This window comes from Brachyhypopomus gauderio, chromosome 7, assembly GCF_052324685.1.
Source record: "Brachyhypopomus gauderio isolate BG-103 chromosome 7, BGAUD_0.2, whole genome shotgun sequence".
Lineage (NCBI taxonomy): Eukaryota > Metazoa > Chordata > Actinopteri > Gymnotiformes > Hypopomidae > Brachyhypopomus > Brachyhypopomus gauderio.
Window position 1 is genome coordinate 9,160,354 of NC_135217.1, and position 24,212 is coordinate 9,184,565.

The following is a 24,212-nucleotide window of genomic DNA, read 5'->3' on the forward strand; positions in this document are numbered from 1 at the left end:
TAATCATTAGGACGGTAAGAAGGTGGTATCCAGGGACACGGGGGACGGACACTCGAAGGTTTGTAATTTACTTGAGCTTTCCCGCAGGGGACACACTTCACCACTACCACCACGCCTACTGTCAGCTGGTTTTACAAGAGCCTTGGGAAAAAAAACCTCCGTATGCAGACAGTACGGCATGATCCCAGGCATTACGTCCCACTGATCTGCCAAGTGAGTGTGGGTGATAGTTTGTAAAGCTTGGGCTTGAGAATATGTGTGATGTGTGATGTTAGTAGTGTCAGACCAGAAGGACCTACAAGATGCAGCTACATCACACCAGCACAACCAATAAGAACAATCCACTGTTTGCTATTAATCTGCCGTGCCCGTGCTCCCAGGTCCTAGTGCTCTACCTCTACCGTTTGATTTGATTGGTTGTGCTTTTTAATCTCAGAAGCCGAGATCTCCATTAGACGGGAAAATATGCCGAACTACAAACCCTCAAATCAACGTGATGTGCCATCATTCCCTCTGTGTAATGTTCACTGTGCCATTCTGTATTCTTCACGAAATACATAAAGATCACTGTAATAGTCAGCAGCGTATGGTGCCATTAATTGTTTATTGGAAACTGCAGTTAGTATTCTTTTAATAGAAATGAGTCAGAACCACCTGAATGACTTCGAACAGTTAAATTCATTACGAACGTTTTTTCGTTAATTATTATTATTCTCATCCCCTGCTATTTGCTGCTATTGCTGCGGTCCGTGTGTGACCACACTCAGCAAGACGGGTCACATGCCTGGCAGGAGAGTAAGCCCGGCGTGTCCAGGTCTTCAGCCCTTCCCTGTGAGCTTACACAGCGCTAACTGAGATTCATTTGCGGTTGCTTTCATCGGCGAAGGAGTCGCCCGGTTCTGTGCAGATCCCCACCATCGGGGGGGGCTCGGTCGAGTCTGACCACGCCCCCTCACGTGTGCCGTCTGCCGGCTGCGTGATGTAATCCCCCTCCTTCCTCGATTATTTCCGGGGGGGGCGAGCTCACGGTCGCATCGGGGTGCGAGTGATTGGAGGAGCCATGGCGGGAGAGGGGAGAGGGGCGGGGGGGGGGGGGGGGGGGGGGTTAAACAAACGTTGGAAATTTTTTGTAGAGCTTCGAGGTTGCTGTTGTAATGAAAATATCACCAGGCAGCCAGGAGCCCCAGGCATCCACATACAATTAAGTCAACCTGCATGGAGCCGGCCCTCGCTGAGCTGTGGGCGCCATAACAATTTTCAACTCTGACGCCTCTTTAGTCAGGCATCTGAGACCCAGATCAACAGGTTTATTTCCCTTCCTCCTCTTCTCCTTCGTCAGGTGGTGTAGCGTAGCATTGCAGCTAGCAGGGCGGATGACGCACACCTAGCGGGTGATGCTAATTCAATTGTGCGGTTGAGGATTTTTGAGCAGTCCACGTGAGAGGGGAGGGTCGCTGTCTCACGCCTCTGGAAATGGGTCTAAGTACTTTATAATTACTGCTCTTCAAGGGAGTGGGTAACAAATATATGCAAATTGCATTGTGTCGGCACTGGCATCAACAAATCTCAAGGTAAAGTAGGGCAGATAATGAGGTGTATTAAGCCTCCACATAGAGAGGGAGATGGAGAGAAAGGTGTTTTTGTGTGTGTGTGTGTGTGTGTGTGTGTGTGTGTGTGTGTGTGTGTGTGTGTGTGTGTGTGTGTGTGTGTGTGTGTGTGTCTGTGCATCGTATGTCTGAGGACAGAAGATGGAGACCCATCAATAGATTAACCCATCAATGAATAGACTTAGTAATTAATGTGAACTAGGTTAAATAGGTGGATTAAATAATATGGTATACACACACATTCTTAGATATTTGGAAAATACATTGTTTATTTATTAAGGCCCTGCTGGAGAAAGTTTCTGCTGTTTCACATTGCCCAGAATAATGCATGTGTCCAGTAGCCAGAGCTGGAACACGATCAGAACCATCACCCAGCTGCCCACTGCCTGTTACCCATTGCCCTGCTGTGTTTACTTAATTGCTGTTAATTTTCTATGAGACAAACATCTGTGAACATCTAATGGTCTCCATGATTCACACGTCTGACAGCATTAGGAGTGTATGCGTGCTAAAAGATGGAAATTAATGCTGGTTATATAAATAATGTGTCATTCTCTAGCATGAAGTCAAATTAATAGATGGCATGTACCAAACACATGAGATTGGGAAGGTATATTCCAAAGCCCATGCTGTGATGTGACACACTGGTTTTGTTTGATCAGTATCCCAGTTGAAAGCACGGCTGGAATAACAAAACCAGTTCCGATGGCTAGTCTACCTGCTGGACATTCCACCCCCTTTTCCTCCTCTCTTCAAACCACTAGTGTCCCTTCCACTGATGTGGATGTGAGTAGCTCCTTGGGCCTCCAAATTGACCTATTACTTAGCTCACGTTTTCCTTGAGCTGATCTGTAGGATGGGGTCTCATAGCACGTAGCTCCACACAAACACCTTCCACTGCTGCCGCTCAGAAGCTATTAGTGTCGGCCTGCATCTCCCCAGTCACCTCCTGCTCCGGCATCTCACACGTGTCCAGATTGCCACGCTCCGCCGTGCGGACGCACACCGAGCACCGAATGTGGTAAATGGTATTCGGCCCGTGTTAGATCTGACAACAGACCAGAAAGTGGGCCTCGTGTCTTCCGCTTCCTCCACCCCGGAAGCACGGGGCTGATCGTTAGCGTGGATGATACCTATCGCACTTGTGCAGCTTCTTGGAAGCGTTCGGTGTGCACACCGGGCCGGTCCCCGCTGCTACGAGGTGGCTCTGTCGAAGCTTGGCTCCATTGAAATGCTAACTCCACAAACGAGTCTCAGCGTTGCTAACAACCTCGCAGAGAGGGCAGCCAGCACTTATCAGGTTGGCACCGAGTTCACAGACGCACAAGATTAGCCTAAACGTCCTCCTTCATAACTCAGCCCAACACCAGTAGCCATATGTGTCGGCCATATGCGATTGGGTGCTTGTGTAGAGATTAGCAGCGGCTAGCAGTGGGAGTTTAGTGATTCAGTGCTCTAGACCCCTTACCCAAAGCCACACTTAATGACATTTGGTGTGTCCGGGATGACCAGGAGTCAAACTGACAGACTAGTCATCTCAGATATCCTCTGCCCCTTACAAGGATGCACAGACAGTTTTGATATGATCGCATTAAGGTGCCTAGTCTGGTATCTTCGGTTATTAGCGTGAATCAGGTCACATGGATCCTAATGGAATCACCCTCACTCTCAGAAACAGAGGAGCCACACTTTAAGCACCACCCACCAACATGCCGCGTTTTGTACAGCAGTACTGGGCTGACGCGCTCATGTCCCAAAAGTCGCACGTCTGCTCTCGCCACAGATCCGTTTTGCCGCATCTGTGCCCACACGACATCCCGTAATAAGAAACAGCATACACCGTATCGCGTTACCTTTCTTGTCGCTGTAGGAATGGGAAGTCAGTGTTTGTTTCTTTATCTGTAAATATGTCCCACTGTACAACACCCAGTTGACTGTTTGGTTGGGTCACGGTATTTTTCTGTTTTTTACCTCACGGCTTCTTCCATCCGCATCCAAGTGCAACTCTCGAGAAAGGCGTCTCAAGTGTGCCTTTGATAAGAGGTGCACCAGGACGCCATTCCTGTCACAAGTTAATTCCCCCGTGCCCTCCTCCGAAAGAACAATCGACGCCCGAACATTTATAGCAGAGCTGTCTGTTTACTTCTCATCACAGAGACAGCCGCATAATCAAACCGAGGCGCTGCTCCAGCACAGTTCACTGGAGTAAAGTACACGTGTCTGCAGGGACTGCTTTTGGGTAATGAGTCTAGCAGAGACTTTGGTAATGGCCAGGTCTATTTCTGTCTAAGAAACAAGGAACAGACACAGACCACGCAAGGAGCAAAACTACAATATTCTTTCAGACCGGAATTTAAGGATAAAACAGTCAAAGTAATTTAGTGGGAGGAAGCGTGGAAATGGGTGTTTCTCTCTCTCTCTCTCTCTCTCTCTCTCTCTCTCTCTCTCTCTCTCTCTCTCTCTCCCTCTCTCTTTAAAGTAAGAGAGGCAGGGCCTTTTCTGCGTCTCTCCCTGTGAAATCCCAGTTTTTCAAAAGCGAGCTGTCTGTGCCAGCCTCTCCTCCTGCTCCAGTCTTCACAGCGTTACAAACCTCTGGTTACATGAGGCGGGCCTGCACACCTCCGCCGCCGTGTCCCCTAATGAAGCATGAATATTGGCTGCAGGAGAGCCGGGCTGGACCGGCAGCGAGCTGGAACGACACAAGGTGCGGAGGCTCTGACAGCCTGGCGCACGCCCGCTCGGAGCACAAACCCCACTTGACCTTTCGCATCGCATTGATACAATGCCGCACGAGGCTTTTTACAAGCCCCCCAATCCCAATCCATCAGCCCGCGGGCTCCTGTGGCGGAACAGCGGGTCCACGACGCCCACGCGGTGTCAGGCCCCCAAAGCAATTTCACAGGGAGATTCATTTTTTTCCATTAAAAGTGGGTGACATTAAGAGCAGGGGTCCCGGGCTAATCCACAGCACCAAATGGCCACACTGCATGGTCATTTCTGACGGCACCATGTTGCCACAGAAGGAGGAGTGGGAGGGCAACAGAATGTCTGTCCACAGCTTCTCGGAGCAGCGTTTGTTTGGAGGGAGATTACACCAGTGGCTGGGTCTCTGTGGTCTGATGTAAGCATGCATCCATACCACAGGTGTACACACACACACACACACACACACACACACACACACACACACATGCATACAAGCATGAACACACGACAGAAATAAATGTACCCCTACATCCACACAGACACATACGACACATACTCAAACACGCACACACACCCATGCACGCATACACACACCCACGCACGCACACACACTGTCCCCCGTAAACAATAGTGTCATTCTCTTTGGTTCGGGCAAGACAGCACGCCAGTGATCAAAGCCCCTCTGGAACAGTTCATATTTCTCCACATTTGTACCCGGCCATGCATCTGACAGGATTCTCAAAACAAAGGCTGGTTTGATGGAGATTTAGAGCCTTGTTTGTGTTTGTCAAACATTCAGCTGCTTGTCAATTTCATGCTTAGCTTCTAACTGGAATGAATGGGCGTCTTTCATATAGACACAACTGATTAGAATTTCTTTAACATTACATGACTGAAAGGAAGATGGAGAAACGTAGAAGGTAGAAGATGTTATGTGGTCATCATGAAGTGGGGCTGATGTTACACAGTTACTGTAGCTCTCACGCTGCAGACGGGTTGTCCTGCAGACGGGTTGTCCTGCAGGACACTAGTGGTTTGTTTCTTCTTGTTTTACTGAGAACCAATTCAAGTCTGTTTTGTTTGCCGACATTATAAATCCGCAATTAACAGACAGCAAGTAAAACTACTGAAGCCTGTAGCCCTTATGAGTTATTTGTCCTGTCTCTCCGTCTCTTTTACACACACACACACACACACACACACACACACACACGTCATTTACCCCCAGCCCTTCCGCACCCTCCCGTCTCTGCTGTAGGTACTGAAGCTCCTGCGTCCCCCCCTTCCCGGTGCCGCCCCGGGAGAACAGGCGTGGGCGGGTTTCCCATAATCATCGCCCTTTCTGAACTAAAGTCATAAATCACGACGCCAAAAACAATCAAACTCCTGGACACTTTTGAGCTGCCACAGCCCTTACACATATTAAAGGATAAATCTCCATGCAGAGGCCTTTTCTCCCACAATGGGGAAGCAAGGAAAGAAATCGATGCATTTCATGTTTTTTTTTTTTTCCGTTTTTTTCTCCATACTCCCATCCTCCATCTCCTCTCCTTTCTGGCTGACTCCTCCTCAAACCCCCACCCCCACCCAACCCCCACCCAACCCCCACTTCACTGTTGCTGCAGGTAATGCTTAAATGTGGCCCAGAGAGGTGCAGAGTCCAGGCAGGCATGACGCGGGCCAGGAGCCGAGCCGCGCCGCTATTTTTAAGGCGGCGGCGGATGCCGTTCGGGGGCCGGCTACAGTCTCCTAATGGAAAAGCAAACAGAGGAGGCTATTTATAAACATCAGGACATTTGTTCAAGCCTGGGTAATAGAGCTGGGTGGTGTGGGGCAAGACGGGAGAGATGGCGCGTGTGGGCCTCTAAATGGCGACGGGCAGGAGTCACTTGACCTCTTTTGGATCAGGCAGGTGTTTTGAGGTTATTCCTCTTTTTTGCAGTTTTCTAAAAATATATATATATATATATTATAGGTATTTCATTTTATTTCTTTTTTTTTTTTGTAAGGATGGATATTTTTTCTTGGCATGAGTTAACCAAAGCGTACATTAATATCACAATGTAATATTTTCCTCTTTTGTTATGGAAATAAGCATCACAGTGCATTAAGCATGGAGTGACACACTTGTGTTTAACAGTTAAGTTGTGCTGTGCATTAAGTCATGGGTTCAAGCCATGACTTCAGATGAGGGGTCATACTAGGGTCATACTCCTGAGCCCCTCCAGCTGATGACCGCTGCTCTGGGGAAGGGCGCTTTCTGACAAACTGGGCACAGACTTGGGTTAAAATGCACACATTTATTAAATGAGTTAGCTGACAGGCAACACACCTCACTCTGGGCTGTCAATACTGTTTTTAAAGTTAAATGAAAGACCCCTAGGTTGCTCCCTAGGCCCACCTTCCAAACACATAATTGTATGATATATAAATGTGTTCCTTTACACTGCAACATCAAGGGTCATTTGCAAGGATAGATAACCAAGACTTATAATGCTAGTCGCTATGGAGACAATCAGAGGTAGTGTGGAAACGTATTCTATTTCTGCCCATCCCAGAATGCTCGCTGTTGTGTGCTTGTCGTGAGAACTAGCTCCCCTTTGACCACACTATACTGGTCTCTGTCTGGAAGACGCCGCCTCTCTCTGACAGCCTCTCGGGGTATCTATTTATTGATCTGCTTACAGCACGGAGGTCCGATACTTTGTAATGCTTTGCACTTTGTCAGCCATTACGTATTGCATCACAGTCCTGTGCATCCCGGTGATGAAGTTAGCCAGTACATAAGCGGCGAGACATTACCGCATCCTAAACGCATATATATGCTGGGGCTGTTTTTCAATACTTTTGCTTCAACCTTATTGTCAATCAGTTTATTTAAATCTCTCTCTCTCTCTCTCTCTCTCTCTCTCTCTCTCTCTCACTCACTCTCTCTCTCACACACACAATCTCTCACAGTGTTAATTGTTTCTTTCTTCTCCCCTACCGCTCTGGCCCGCAGTAGAAAGGCGCTCCACTATGTGTGAGAAGGCTGAGGGAGCCAGTCCTGCAGTCTCCATCTGTCTAGAGAGGCTGAAGTCTCCCGCTGCCTCCGTGAGGACACAGAGAATGGCAGACAAGATGGTGACTCACTCTCACCTCTAAATATGCGCACTCAAGGGTCTGCGGAGGGGGGAGCTCTCATCACTGTCTGTCCTAAAGGAGAACGTAATGATTTTTACTGCCGTGGGGTTTAAAGGAGTCCACGCTGCCCTAGAAACGACCAATCTCCCTGCGACTGAGGAAAGCTAGCCAACACGCGTCATCTTTAGACAGTCAAGAGCCTTTAGAAATCTGCCAGATAGCTACTGAATGGACGTCTTTGATAGGTGTGTGGTGTTCATTGTGGCTTTGGATAAAACTTGCTGTTCCCTTCCTTAAATCTTCTATCTTTCCAAAATCGTCAGGACACACATTGTAAGGCTAATTACTTCAGAATCATTACTGGCCACAGTGGCATTGTGGGAGTCAGACTCCTTCATTTTTTGCTGAAAGGCATAAAGGTCCAACTGTCCAGACAACAGTCCAAAGCTATTAATGCAATCATTTATCTGTTTGTGTGTTTTCTCTTCTATTCTCCTATGCATAAACTCCACCTCGATTTCTTCTCTTCTCCATATATCTGTGCTACACTGTGCATTGCAGCGTGTGTATGTATACACTATAACAAATGCTTTCATTACATATACAGGTAACCTTTGGTCTAGGGGTCACTCTCATATAAAGTCACTCTCATATAAAGATGGGCGATGAGTCTGCATGAGTCCATCTGAGCTGCTCACCTGAGCAAGCAAGGAAGCACAGGAGCAAGGAGAACATTTGTGTCAGAAACCTGGAGATCTTGCACACAGTTCTAAAGTGTGCTAGCGGAATCTCAGCCAGGACAAATGGTACAGAGGAGCTTTTTGAGAAGCCCTAAGAGAATGATCCGACTTCCACATAATTGACCCCAAAACATAAGCCATACTGTAGCGCTATCCCAATGAACTGGGTCCGATAGAGAGTGCAATCTGCTAGAAGCCAGAGGCTGCATGAGATCTAAACTGGATCTAATCAGGGAATCGAGACCTAATACCCTTCTTATCTTTGAGCTTTGAGGAGACATGATGCTCAGAGCAGACCTCGCATTGTGGCAGCAGAGTTTTGCCACGGCTGCCTAATGTGTGTGTGTGTGTGTGTGTGTGTGTGCATCACGCACACATGCACATTCTCCCACACCTACACATCAAGTAATTTGATGTGCTTAATAAAATGTTGGGGAGGAGATGTACGAAAACAAGCATCTTGTCCATATTGCATTTTATTACAGTAAATCACTCTCAAGTGGGCTTACGGCTTAGGGACATGCTCATCAGCAAAACGGATCGAGAGAGAGACAGGGAGAGAGACAGGGAGAGAGAGAGACAGGGCGAGAGACAGGGCGAGAGACAGGGAGAGAGACAGGGCGAGAGACAGGGCGAGAGAGATGAAGATGCTGGGAAGATAATGGAGAACCATACAAGGCTGTGAAACCCTGTGCTGCGCTTTATTAGGGGCAGGTGGTGTAGTTATAGCTGTAGGCGTCGATTATAATGTATGCTGGTGAGTGCCTCCTCATTTATAGCTATACTTAGAAATATATATAGGTATGCTAGCTACTGTTCCATTTGTGGAATAGCGTCCATTAGTTGGCGGAACTGTGTGTTATAGCTTAAGAGAGTTTTCTTAAAGTTTAACTACCACACACACACACACACACACACACACACACACACACACACACACACATACAGACATGCAGAAGCACACAAAAACAAAAAGGTGGAGAAAAACTCCACTTATGTAAATGGGAGAATGACTTCTGCCCTGGTGGTCAAGAAATTTCCATTTAAACACAATGTTTGACTAAATATTCATGACCTCATAATTACCATGGTGCACTTCTGGATAAATGATCTCTGGAAACTATAGAGAAAACTGTTGTAAGGAGCTAAATCAGCTCCAGCAAATGAAATTAAAGTTTATCTGTATCATAATCATCAATTATTATCGCAATAATTTGGGGATTTGTTTTTGAAAACAACTTTTAAGTACCATGATTATGACTAATTTCTTCCTTATTCCACTTGAAATTAATTTGAAGCAGGCGTGTTTTTCACATCCATGAAGCTACGCAGCTCTCTGCTTTGCCATAGGTTTAAAAAACCCGCAATATGACTTAACAGTTTCCAGACCCTCATCTCATACTCTGTCAAAACATTCTCTCACTCTTGATCAGCCTTGGTCTCCATGGCGCCCTTATCTCGCACGCTTCTCCCCGGAGTGATGTGGGTGAACTCTCCCGAGAGTGGGAGTGCATCCTGCTCAATGATTTGCTCAGTCGGTACTTAACCGTGCCGCGTCCTCTAACTCCACTGCTCCACTAATTACCAGCTCTTCCTGCGGGTAATTGCCTAATCCCGCTGTGCCGGATGATTATCGGACGTTCAAGAGCAAGATGTAACATAATCCCCTTTCCTGCTTTCGCCTTTGTTGATTTACGAGGTTTTGGCCTCTTTGGTTGGTGGCTCGGTGGACGGTTGGGTGAATGGTCAGCTGGCTGGTTGGCTGGCCAAGTCACAGGTTGGTGGGGTGGGTGGTCAGTGTTTAGTCTTTTGGTGGTTTAGTGGCTGGGTGGTGAAGTGTGTGGTTGGCTGGTCGACTGGGTGGGGGTTTGGTGGTTTAGAAGTTGGGTTAGCTGGTTGTTGACCAGCTGGGTTGTTCATCATTAGTTGGATGACTTGATGAACAAAAACTATAAATGAAATCCCTTAATTAGAGTGGTTTCTCTAATCTTGAACAAAATAGATTGTACTAGAACCTTATTAGATTACACATGGACAATGACAATACAATGACAGTGACTGTGTACAAAGGAGAAGCAAGAATGTGTGTGTGTGTGTGTGTGTGTGTGTGTGTGTGTGTGTGTGTGTGTGTGTGTGTGTGTGTGGTGGTTGACTGTTGCTGACTGATTACAGAGCTGTTGTGACTATTGTGTGTTACCATGGACTGAAAACTCCCTTGATTATTTTTCACCTTGACATTGACCTTACAGTCATCCCATCTTTCTGTCCCAAGAGTGTGTGTGTGTGTGTGTGTGTGTGTGTGTGTGTGTGTGTGTGTGTGTGTGTGTGTGTGTGTGCGCGTGCAGTCGTCCCTCAATTTTCCATTCTCTCCAGCTCCCCTGTTATCTATGTACTGCATCTAAATGACCCACCTCTCCTCAACCTAATTACTGCAGGATCAACCCAATGTATTCACGTCCTGCCCAGCAGACGCAGGGATTTGTCTCTGGTTTTAAACAAAAGGCAGTGATAGTCCGCTAGCTCACGTCCTTTTTACACCATGAATATATCATTGTGCTCAGTTCTGCGGATCCCCTCTCGGGATCGATAGCTGGATTCATTCACTTAGTCCTGTAGAACAGAGAGGGCCTTATGAGGGCTTAAAGTCCAACAGCCTATGGCTTGGGGAAAAGAAAGTGCTCAGCGTCAAGTAAACGCTGATATTAGGTCCAGTGAACTGTTATAGTATGAATAAAAGTCAAGTATGCAAAGGAATTTGCACAATAAAGGACCCAATAAAGTGCAGTGACCTTGGGGGGAGGGGGTGTTCAGGTATCTAAGAAGTACATTTAAACTTCAGAGAGGAATGTAGCGTGATATCTTTTTAATCAAAAATTGATTAGCTTTCATCATCACCCCCTCCCCAATTAAGATGATGAGGCAACACAAAATTGCCCACATTAGCATAAACAATCTGACAAATCAGTGCAAATTGCACTGGAGAGTGCGGGTGTTATACGTATCCGATGATTGAGATTTCCCGTAACCGCACCTTCCTCAAAAACAGGTGATGGGGAAAAAAAGTGCAGTTTACCAAGTGGCTTGGTGGCATATTGTCATTCAGTTGAATATGGGAGCGAGTCAGGAGGTGTTATTAACAATGAAGATGTGAACGTGCAGGATCTGCTAATGTCCTGTCACTGCTCTGCTCACTGCTGGCGGCCACAGTGTCGGACACACACACACACACACACACACACACACACACACACACACACACACACACACACACACAGATTTTCTCAGAAATGCAAAACGACAGTGGCAACATGAGGTCAGTACCGGAGATCATGTTCACCAATCTGAAGGGTTTTATCAGAATCAGGGCAGGTTGCATTTCGGAGATCGTTCGGGGACAGCGTAACAGGAGCCGTCTCAAGCGCCGGTGCGATTGGACGGTTTCTGGACTGCGTTTCTCCATTATTTTAGGGAACAGCAGAAAGAGGAAGAAATTGTCCTTTACATCCGATTTTGCTGAAGACCGACCAAGGTTTTAATTACCACTATGAAACCAAATCACCACCAGCACCTTTCACTCTCAAACTTCACTTTGCAGACGACTGACCCGTACAACTGGAACTAGAAATAATGACATCCAGTAAAATAAAATCAGCATTAGTGTGCACTCCTGTGACCCCCCAACCATCATTAAAGCCTTCTGAAAAGCCAACTTCACCGGGCCGGCTGTATGTGAGCACGGGACGTGGGACACGCAGTAGAAGAGGCAGCTGGATCTTCTTTACTGCACTTTCATTTGAAGAAGTGTCTCGTGATTGCTGAAGGAAATAAACATCATTGGTTTTTGATTTGCGGGGAGTGCGCGGTGATAGACGGTGGAAAAATCACCCTCCGAGACGAAGTCTAGACACTAAAGGAACGATGTTTTAGGTTAAGTGCAAGACGTCTGCCTAACCGGCACTTGTGGAAACACGATTTGACGCCTGTCATGTGTCGAGGTTAAAAGGCAAGGACAATACGTCTGTCTTTCTGTCTGTCTTTCTTTTTCTTTTTTGACCTTTACACAAGACATTCGATGGCAGAGACACCGTGCTGTATACAGAAGCCGACATTTTGTTCTGGAATGGCCCGTTTTTGGCCACGCTGATGACTCGTCATTAGGACAGATGCAGACGGGCTCCACTGGCGGTTCAGTAACACGGGGCCCTCTAATAAGGCCTGAATATCACGAAAGCCTCCACCAAATGATGAGTTTATTATTTCCATTCACCTTCTTGTTAAACCCTCGTGAATGGATACTCGCTCCGTAATGGATCCGAGCTCCACGCCTGTGTCCGTATAACAAAATCCACTTTCATTCAGCGCTCTCCGCGCCGGCGCATGACCTCTGATCAATAAACAGATCGCCACGTTCATAAATATTTTCATTCTAAATAAGAAATCGTCCATCTCGGGTTTTGATTACTCCACAATGAGCTCACGGGCTCCGAAGTGCACTAATAGAGAGATTAGCATTTATATTGGCTTTCCTGTCCACACCAGAACGGGAGACAGAGGCCAAGAACAATGGCCGTGGTGAAAGGGATCATCCGACCTAAATAACCATCGCCGCACAACGCGAGGAGCGCGAGAACCCGGCGGGTCCAGGCACACGGATCACCCTTTATCCTCATCCCACCTCTTTAAATGGCCTTGAGCTGCAGGGAAATAAGACTGTAGCGAATACACTGCGCCTGTCCCGCTCACGTCACAGCGTTCGAGGTGCCGGGTTTCACTCGTGCAGAAGGATGCCTGTCAGCAGCAGAGAGTCATTCGAGAATAATGCCACACACAGTATTTAAGAATATAAGGCACCAGTTATTTTTTTCCCATTTTCCCAGTTTAGGCTGTCCCTGACATACATCGCTGCTCTGTTCTCCCGTAAGCCTTTCGCCTTCTAAACGACTGTATGACCTTCCATGTCCTGTAACTCGAGTAAATAATAACTTGAATTTACATGTATTCAATTATTATTAAGTATTCGTATATGAAAGTGGCATGAGCTTGCACTTTTGCTGCTCGTAACGGTCTTGATAGTGACGGGATGTTTGTCTTACACCCTCCGCTGGCCTCTAAATCCTCTAAATCCATGCCCTAGTACTGTTAGCTCGAGTGTGATTGCTTCTTGGTAATGTAATAGTATGAACATGTGGATTACAAGAGCTACGCATTACCCAGAATACAGCTTGTGTTCTGAGTAGGGCATAGGGTCACTGAGATTAGATGCAATATTGCATTTATGGACTCATAATAGACCTGTAGTCAGAGCAATCAGAAGGTGCCTTGTATTGTTCCTGGAACAGCCAGATATTGCTCTACATTCTGGCATTATGGGTATTATGGCATGTGAAGACTTATGATAACTCTTCAGTAGGAATACCATGTCATTTTGCTGGTGGGCCCAACCATCTTAAGATCATTTTGCTGGTTTTACTTTTCTGCTTTCAATTTGTTTATATCATTTTAGATTTATGTAAGTTAAAATCTATGTATGCTTATGCAATTTGACATTTCTTGGTCAAATAACAAAGGCACCTTTCTTATGGTCTAGATTTTATATGTTAGGCCCATTTCCTTGAATCATTTGTGGAATTGGAGCTGTTGGATGGTGAGACATACTGTAACACTGCTAGCCAGATACCTTCAAGCACTGAACTGAACTCTCACACAGTGAGACGAGAAATAAAGGCTTAAATGATTAACAAGCCCTCATTCAAATGCTTATAAACACCCATCGCTTCTCAATCTTAGCTCTAAGCATCCTCTGCAAGTTTAGCAACAACAAAACACTTCCTTTGGCGTCTTGAATGGCCATAGAATGCAGCCTGTCCTTCGCAGATGACAATAAATGTAAGTGACAGCGTGTCTCAGAAGTGAAAGCAATGCAGGAGAACTTTCAGCGTTTCCTTCAGAATAAGCATGCCGCGCACAGCAGCACGTCAGAACAGATTACCGACCAAAAAGGAGTTTAATTACTCCCCCTAAACGCACCTTTAGGGGACTGATCGTAGCAGGGGCCTCCACGCCTCCCTCAAAGTGACTGCGACCTTTTCCGCTAAGCTGCCGGAGAGGTCGAGACGCAAATCGCCGCCGCGGGCCCCGGGACAGAGGCGGGCGGCCGGCGCGGTTATTAGAGAAGAGGGAGATTTGCCTGTTGCTGATCAGGCGTCCATTGTTTGACGTGAGGCTGTCGTTAAATCCGCCTCCGTAAAGAGGCGCCCGGGGACGCACGCTTCAAGCTGAGTCTGATTCCAATCACAGCATGCCCTACATCGCCAAGACAACAGAACTCCAGGGACCCGCTCTCGTCACGATGTTTGGGACGAGTGTTTACCAAAATATGGTCGCAGCTCTCGGCATTGTTTTAAAGGAGGGTTTCACTCATAACATGACTTCATAACTAATGGCTGTGTTTTCTTAATGGTAGGGCTTGTGTAATCATCTCATCATGCGAGGGTGACTGTAGCATAAATGCTACTTCCAGACAAAACATTCAGTCATGTGTCATGTGAAGTGTCCTCTCTTCTAAATGAGCCTTCCTTTTATATATATATAGCTGGTGGCTAATGGTCCTATTCCATTTTTAGAGAACAGTGTGGAGGAAAATATGGATATCCACATCTGCTAAAGCACTTCTTTTCATTGGTTAAAAAATAAAATTAGAATATCGCCATCTATTTAACTGGATTTTATTTTTATAGTCACATTATCATCAAATTCTACTCCTGCACACCTCAAATAGCACATTTATTTAAATATTCTCTTATACAGAACACAACTCATGGACACTCTTTCCCACTCTACATTAATCCATTTTTATTTTTCAAATGGATATCAAGTCTATCTGTGGAATTAATGTATAACACTGCCAATTGAATGCACTTAATTTAAACTCTCTTGGCATTCACCAGATGCACTTACATAGTTAGCAGAGCCACAGCAGGAGTGCTTCTTGGGAAGCTGCCCTTTGACCTTGGAGTTACTAGCACCATACGCTGGAGGCTCAGTCACATGTGCTTAAGAAGAGTCGCTGAATGTATATGTTGCTTTTAAATCTTAATAGTTTCTGCACATTGTGTCTGTGTGACTGTGATATCATTGTTGTTCTGATAATCTTTATAGGTCTCATTCTCTCACCTTCATATACCCTCACCTTCATATACCTTCACCTTCACATACCCTCACCTTCATATACCCTCACCTTCATATACCCTCACCATCATATACCCTCACCTTCATATACCCTCACCTTCATATACTGTACCTTCACCTTCATATACCCTCACCATCATATACCCTCACCTTCATATACCCTCACCTTCATATACTGTACCTTCACCTTCATATACCCTCACCATCATATACCTTCACCTTCATATACCATCACCTTCATATACCCTCACCTTCATATACCCTCACCTTCATATACCTTCACCTTTATATACCATCACCTTCATATACCCTCACCTTCATATACCCTCACCATCATATACCCTCACCTTCATATACCCTCACCTTCATATACTGTACCTTCACCTTCATATACCCTCACCATCATATACCCTCACCTTCATATACCCTCACCTTCATATACTGTACCTTCACCTTCATATACCCTCACCATCATATACCTTCACCTTCATATACCATCACCTTCATATACCCTCACCTTCATATACCCTCACCTTCATATACCTTCACCTTTATATACCATCACCTTCATATACCATCACCTTCATATACCTTCACCTTCATATACCCTCACCTTCATATACCTTCACCTTCATATACCCTCACCTTCATATACCTTCACCTTCATATACCTTCACCTTCATATACCCTCACCATCATATACCTTCACCTTCATATACCATCACCTTCATATACCCTCACCTTCATATACACTCACCTTCATATACCCTCACCTTCATATACCATCACCTTCATATACCTTCACCTTCATATACCCTCACCTTCATATACCTTCACCTTCATATACCTTCACCTTCATATACCCTCACCATCATATACCTTCACCTTCATATATCTTCACCTTCATATACCTTCACCTTCATATACCCTCACCTTCATATACCCTCACCTTCATATACCTTCACCTTCATCTACCCTCACCTTCATATACCTTCACCTTCATATACCCTCACCATCATATACCCTCACCTTCATATACCCTCACCTTCATATACCTTCACCTTCATATACCTTCACCTTCATATACCCTCACCTTCATATACCCTCACCTTCATCTACCCTCACCTTCATATACCCTCACCATCATATACCTTCACCTTCATATACCTTCACCTTCATATACCTTCACCTTCATATACCCTCACCATCATATACCCTCACCTTCATATACCTTCACCTTCATATACCTTCACCTTCATATACCTTCACCATCATATACCCTCACCTTCATATACCTTCACCATCATATACCATCACCTTCATATACCTTCACCTTCATATACCCTCACCTTCATATACCTTCACCTTCATATACCTTCACCTTCATATACCCTCACCTTCATATACCCTCACCTTCATATACCTTCACCTTCATATACCTTCACCATCATATACCTTCACCTTCATATACCCTCACCTTCATATACCCTCACCTTCATATACCCTCACCATCATATACCCTCACCATCATATACCTTCACCTTCATATACCCTCACCATCATATACCCTCACCTTCATGTACCCTCACCATCATATACCTTCACCTTCATATACCTTTACCTTCATATACCTTCACCTTCATATACCCTCACCTTCATATACCTTCACCATCATATACCTTCACCTTCATATACCCTCACCTTCATATACCCTCACCATCATATACCTTCACCATCATATACCTTCACCTTCATATACCTTCACCTTCATATACCCTCACCTTCATATACCCTCACCTTCATATACCTTCACCATCATATACCTTCACCTTCATATACCTTCACCTTCATATACCCTCACCATCATATACCCTCACCTTCATAAACCTTCACCTTCATCTACCCTCACCATCATATACCTTCACCATCATATACCTTCACCTTCATATACCCTCACCTTCATATACCTTCACCTTCATATACCTTCACCTTCATATACCCTCACCTTCATATACCCTCACCTTCATATACCCTCACCTTCATATACCCTCACCTTCATATACCTTCACCATCATATACCTTCACCTTCATATACCCTCACCTTCATATACCTTCACCTTCATATACCTTCACCTTCATATACCCTCACCTTCATATACCTTCACCTTCATATACCTTCACCTTCATATACCCTCACCTTCATATACCCTCACCTTCATATACCTTCACCTTCATATACCTTCACCTTCATATACCCTCACCTTCATATACCCTCACCTTCATATACCTTCACCTTCATATACCCTCACCTTCATATACCTTCACCTTCATATACCTTCACCTTCATATATCTTCACCATCATATACCCTCACCTTCATATACCTTCACCATCATATACCATCACCTTCATATACCTTCACCTTCATATACCCTCACCTTCATATACCTTCACCTTCATATACCCTCACCTTCATATACCCTCACCTTCATATACCTTCACCTTCATATACCTTCACCATCATATACCTTCACCTTCATATACCCTCACCTTCATATACCCTCACCATCATATACCCTCACCTTCATATACCCTCACCTTCATATACCCTCACCATCATATACCCTCACCATCATATACCTTCACCTTCATATACCCTCACCATCATATACCCTCACCTTCATGTACCCTCACCATCATATACCTTCACCATCATATACCTTTACCTTCATATACCCTCACCTTCATATACCCTCACCATCATATACCCTCACCTTCATATACCCTCACCTTCATATACCTTCACCTTCATATACCCTCACCATCATATACCCTCACCTTCATATACCTTCACCATCATATACCTTCACCTTCATAAACCCTCACCTTCATGTACCCTCACCATCATATACCTTCACCATCATATACCTTCACCTTCATATACCTTCACCTTCATATACCCTCACCATCATATACCCTCACCTTCATATACCTTCACCATCATATACCTTCACCTTCATATACCCTCACCTTCATGTACCCTCACCATCATATACCTTCACCATCATATACCTTCACCTTCATATACCTTCACCTTCATATACCCTCACCATCATATACCTTCACCATCATATACCTTCACCTTCATATACCTTCACCTTCATATACCCTCACCATCATATACCCTCACCTTCATATACCTTCACCATCATATACCTTCACCTTCATAAACCCTCACCTTCATATACCGTCTGCATTTGAAGCTATACACCTTTCTGTCTAACTGATTCCTAATTTTTGCCAAACAATTGTCAGCTGTAGCAAAATCATTAAAGCCCATACCAATATAATAGAACTTCTTATATACTTATATACTTCTTCTGTGCTATAAAGAAATGACTATAAGAATAATTTGTAATTTGTAAACCCGTTTGGTAATTTTAAGAATTGGCACCAAACACTGCAGAGAACTGGACTTGGTGGTCACATTCCCGTATGTAAATAGGTTTTCAAAGGTATGCAATCTATCTTGTAGTTAGTTGGTTCGTCACTTTGATGGAGGATCCAGCCAGGACTTCTGCAGGTCTGCACGCTCCCAATTCCGCATGAAAAAAGAAAGAGACCCACAAAAGTTTTGCTGCAGTTACCGGCGTTTGATAGATGAGCTTCCCACTCTCCTTTGACAGCCATGCAGATGTCACACAGATGCGAGATGCAGATCTTCTGATTACATTTTTAATGAGAAGAGCAGCACATTCTACTCTGTATTGATGCACAATTTAATTGTCTTGTCATGAGCAAAGCGACATCCTGGACTAACGGCTGGATTTGATTTTTCCTTCTGTCGGAACAGACGGGAGATATGTGATGGGACCCCCCCATGCCCCCCCCCCACCCCCCCTCCATGACAGGAGCTGTGTCCTTCCCAAGCACATAAAACACCCCCAACATCCCACTTTCAGGAATCAAAAGCGTACCTAAGCCCTCCTCTCTGCATGCCTTGCTGTTTGCTATGGCACATGCACACACACATACACACACACACACACACACACACACACACACACACACACACACACACACACACACACACATACACCCACGTATACACACACACACACACACAAACGAATACACATTCACTGAGAGGGGGACTGTGGGCATTCGGGTGACTCAACCAGAAACCCAAATCCTGGCCCTCAAGTGCCATCCAGCCTCAGAAGCACTGCGAAAAAGAAAGAAAGAACAAGAAAGAAAAAAGAAAAAGACAGAAAGAAGGAAAGAAAAAGAAAGAAAGAAGGCGAGAAAGAAAGAAAGCGCTCCGTTGATATGTGACAAACCCAGTGGGTCTCGTGGCTGTCGGCCAGTACACAAGGAGGATGAGGAGGATGAAGATGATGCTGAGGGAGAGAGATCTGCCGGTAGCGGAGAGCGAGAAACAGGCAGAGGATGAAAGCAGCAGGACAGAAGAGTGGCGCAGACAGGCTAAGAGAAGGATGGGGGGATGGAGGAGAAGAGGGCAGGGGAAAGGGTAGAAGAAAGAGGGGAGATGTGGAGACAGCACGTGGAGGAGGTGGGGAGGAGAGAGCGTCTAAATCTTCCCTTGACAAGTGGAACACGTGAGAGCAGATGAAGTCTATCACGCCATCCTCCACTGCAGGAAATCAAAGTGCACCGCGGCGCGAGCACAAAGACGGCGCGAGCACCAGTCTTCTATTTGCAAGAGCTTGTCAGTCAAATATGTGGAGGTTTGCTAAGCAAAGAGGCAGGGGAATATAAGAGTAATATTTAGAATTTTGTTCTGACAAATCATGTCACCCCTCACAAAGACACGTGCGTACACACACACACGCCCACATGCACTCACACACACACACACGCACGCACACGCACACACACGCACACGCACACACACACACACGCACACACACACGCACACACACACACATCCCTCCAGTGCTTCAGCACAGTAAGTCACATTAAAGTTGATGGATGCCAGCCGAATGTCAGGGATGGGAAATTTTAACATGCCATATTTCTCAACAATAACTGTAAACGGGCCAGGCATGCACCAGGCACTCAGGCAAGTGGAACACACACACACACACACACACACACACACACACACACACACACACACACACAAAGAGCTCACTGACAAACTATGGGTGCTATGCTAGTGTTTGCCACATAGGTGTTAAAAATGGTTTTTGCCTGTTTTTTCTTCGTCTCCTGTGGTCAGTTCCAGTGGCACGGAGGCCGTGGAGAGGTGTGAAAGAACAGAAGAGGAATAACAAACAGTCTGAACAGGTAGAACAGGCAGCATTTCTGTTAGCTGAACAGGCTAGTTCAGAAATACACTTAGGCTTGCTGTCATTTTGTCAATGACGTAAAGTCACCGACATACGGCACAAACCACAGGCGGAAACGCTGGCCAGAGAGCACAAGCAGCAGTTGGTCATAGCGCTAACGGTATAAGGGAGTAGATTTCAGTGTCCAACATCTGAGTTTGAATTGATGATGGAGTGGCTTAAAAAAAGCCGTCGTGCTATGTTTTCGAAAGTTCTGTTAAAGGAGTCGTGAGCAGGTTGTTGTGCGGGAGAGGCCGCGGGAGCCGCACGTCCTTCAGATCCGGCCATGTTCCCACTTCTCTTTTTGAAGGGAGTTTGACAGCGTAGAGTTAGGCATCTGAATCATATGTGCTGTAAATAAAGTGTCTTACAGCACACAGCACTTTAAGGAGTTCAAGAGTCCAAAACTCCCTGAAAGAGAGATGGATTTCAGGCGTGATCTGGGAGCTGGACGACACTATAAATCGCTACTGAAAGTTAAATTATTATATATTTTTTTTACAGGTATTTAGTCAGAAGTCTAATTTTGTCTTTAGATGAGAAGTTGAGGTTTAAAAGGCTTCAGTAAGGTCATGAGCAGTAGTTTGTGAACAGCTTGCTGGAGTTTAATGGACAGAAACTTCATCACACCGAGCAGCAGGCAGTCCTATTGGACAGCCCCGTTTTTAGGTTTCCATAGAAACATCATTGCTCCACAGAAGCACTGATGGGTTTTTTTTCTACTTTGATTTTGTAGTTGTTGTTGTTCAAGTTTCCAGATTGTGCAGCGCTGCTGTGATGTATGAGGTAGATCGGGTAGTGCGAGAGATTATGCACACCATGATCACGGCCTCAAACGGCACGCATTCCGTCATGCTGAGAAAGATGGGCGTGGCTTAAATAGAGGCATCTGCTAAACGTGCACCTTTCACTCCTGAGTCCTGTGTCACATTTGCACATTTGCAGCTGGCTGTATCACCGACAGGCGTGGCCAGTCCTTCAAGCTCCTCCCACAGTCACATTATGCATCGAATAGAGAGAGATTATTCTGCATACAGGCAGGGCCACTGATCCATACTCCTCCGCCCGAATCAAAAGCATTCCACTTGCCACTGTCGCCCCCTGGCTTGCTCATTAGGGATATGGATGCTTGTAAAGCTGCTTTGTGACGTGTTGTAAAAAGCTCTATATAAATACATTAGACTCTACTTGATTTGACTATACAGCACCATGCAAACAGGAACACCTCTAGTATATTTTGCAGTGGTCATAGCACCGGGATGTCATTGGGTAAGGAGGCAGTATAGTGCATATGAATGCCTTTGTGTGTACCTCCAAAACAGGGTGCGAATTATACAATGATAATTGGGGGGGTCGAGTTTTTTTCAGGGTGTAAATTTCACTGCATTTTTTTTGTAGTATTTAACATTATATGTGAGAAGTCCATTTAAATGTTTTGACCCCCCCCCCCCCCCCCCCAAATTATTGGTTTTGCCCCTTTAGGGGGGTTGATGCCTTAAACGGGGGGGTCTGACCCCCCCAATCCCCCCCGTAATTCGAACCCTGCTCCAAAACCACAAATCCCTGCTGACAGTTACAATTAGCATTTGATTTTTTGAAACGTCTGGTCTCTATCACTTGAAAACTAACATTAGGAAGGCAGAAACACCCCCCCCCCCCCCCCACACACACACACACACACAAACACACACACACACCTGGCATTGAACCACCCTGCATGCATGACAAAATACAAGCTCTTATTTCAGATCTTAAGACCATTACGGTATCCATGTGCCTGGTCACGATCTGGCCCTTTAATGAACTGAGGATGCTCGGTGACAAAGCTGGCCATGCAGGCTGATTCTGAATGCTTCTCCCACACTGCCTTTCTGTCCCATTAACTTAGCTTGTCTTGTAGTTACGACTGGCCGAGTAGTGATATGCTTCACAAAATACAGGCTTTTGCGATTGTTTGGGACAACAGTGGTCTTTGTAGTGGATTAGAGGGCACATGCACACTGGGCCTTACCAAGCAAATGAATAGGGGGGGTGCGGGTGGGGGGGGGGGGTTGTCTTTACCTTAAATTCACTCTGGCAGCAGCTGTATTTTGCCAATATTAAGAAACTGGCTGTCCAGAGGGAGGCACGTATTGCTTGATGCAAATAATACCTCGTATGTGCACTTGAATTGCAGTCTATTTTTACAGCGCAAATCCAAAAGTGTGCTTGGCTGAGTTGGGCTTAGTTGGGCCGGTCCTCAATCCGGCCCCCTGCACCTTCCTGAGCTGCTTTCCTATAAGTGCTGAGCCCCACGTTTCTCCTTGTGGAAAAAAAGCCGCATGGGCAGAAAAATACCCAGAAAACATTGAAATCGGGTGAACCGGAGATAAAGTGAGATTGCGATCCACTTTCTCACAGAGCCACAACACCAATATGCTGTACAGACTTGTGGTCCTGCTGCTTATTATTTTATACAAAAGACGTACAAAGAGGGTCTGAAGGGACAGGGACAGATAAGAGTGTGTGTGTGTGTGTGTGTGTGTGGGGGGGGGGGGGGGGGGAGGGTCAGACTTCAATCAAGGTCCTAACTGTGAAGCTCCCATAGTTCTGATAACTGGGCCGTGGTTCAGGGCGGGAAGAGCTTGGGTTAGCTTTGCCGCGGCCACGTTTCTGGGCTTCGCACTTTTAGAAAACTTCTGTCACCGAAGCTGAACGTCCAACAAATGAAACAACCTCGACCTCGTCCCGGCACAAGTAGATACTAATGCAACACTTACCTATATATTTTATATCGGGTCGTGAATCCTTGGCGAAATCTTTCCACGAAGGAGAGGTATCCCTTCGAGTGGTGGAAAGGGCCTCGGTCAGAGATGAGCCAGTCAAACTGCTTGGTGACATGCTGATCGCTGGCTGAGGCGTCCTGGCGGGAAGACTGAACTGTTATATGGTCCCATATAAACAGGAAGCAAGTGACCTCAATGACCCTCCAGTTCATGCTTTTCCTTAAGCCGCTCTCTGTTCATTCTCGCTCCATTCTATGGAGACCTAAAAGACAGAAAGAGAGGGAGGAACAGAGAAATAGACAGGGAGAAAAATGAAGACAGAGGGATAGAGAGGGGGACAAAGTGGGTTGGAAGAAAATATTAGTGAAATTAATGCAGTAATAAAATTATAATTTTTGCATTCAATAGTGGCAGCATTTATAGGCCTACTTTGATATATTCTATTCTTTTCTTGTCTTTTCTTTACATTGTGCCCTTTTCACACATTAACAACAAAAAGAAGGAAGAACAGGACAACCAGTATGACAGGCTCCTGGTTGCACGCCGTTACCCAACTCACTTCCTGGGCTCCATCCTAACAAGACCCGCTGCCCTTTTCACAGATGAGAATGGATTACAAGCAAGAATGTGAGGCCTTCACTTCATTCAGACTAATTGGTGCCAAGATCAGTTCAGACGAGGTTAAGAGTCTGCTATATGACGTGTTGTGACACGGAGTTTGTGCAGGAGTCTG

The 24,212-nt window shown here is 45.6% G+C and overlaps 1 protein-coding gene across 1 annotated transcript in view; it reads right to left on the reverse strand.

Annotated features, from left to right (window-relative positions):
• The window catches only part of brinp1 (bone morphogenetic protein/retinoic acid inducible neural-specific 1), a 97,254-nt gene that overhangs the window by 49,815 nt on the left and 23,227 nt on the right, over positions 1–24,212 (reverse strand). Inside the window, exon 2 of the mRNA XM_077011462.1 lies at positions 23,474–23,741. Within this exon, the coding sequence (XP_076867577.1) occupies positions 23,474–23,691 (218 nt within the window). The 5' untranslated portion in view covers positions 23,692–23,741. The remainder of the gene's footprint in view (positions 1–23,473; positions 23,742–24,212) is intronic.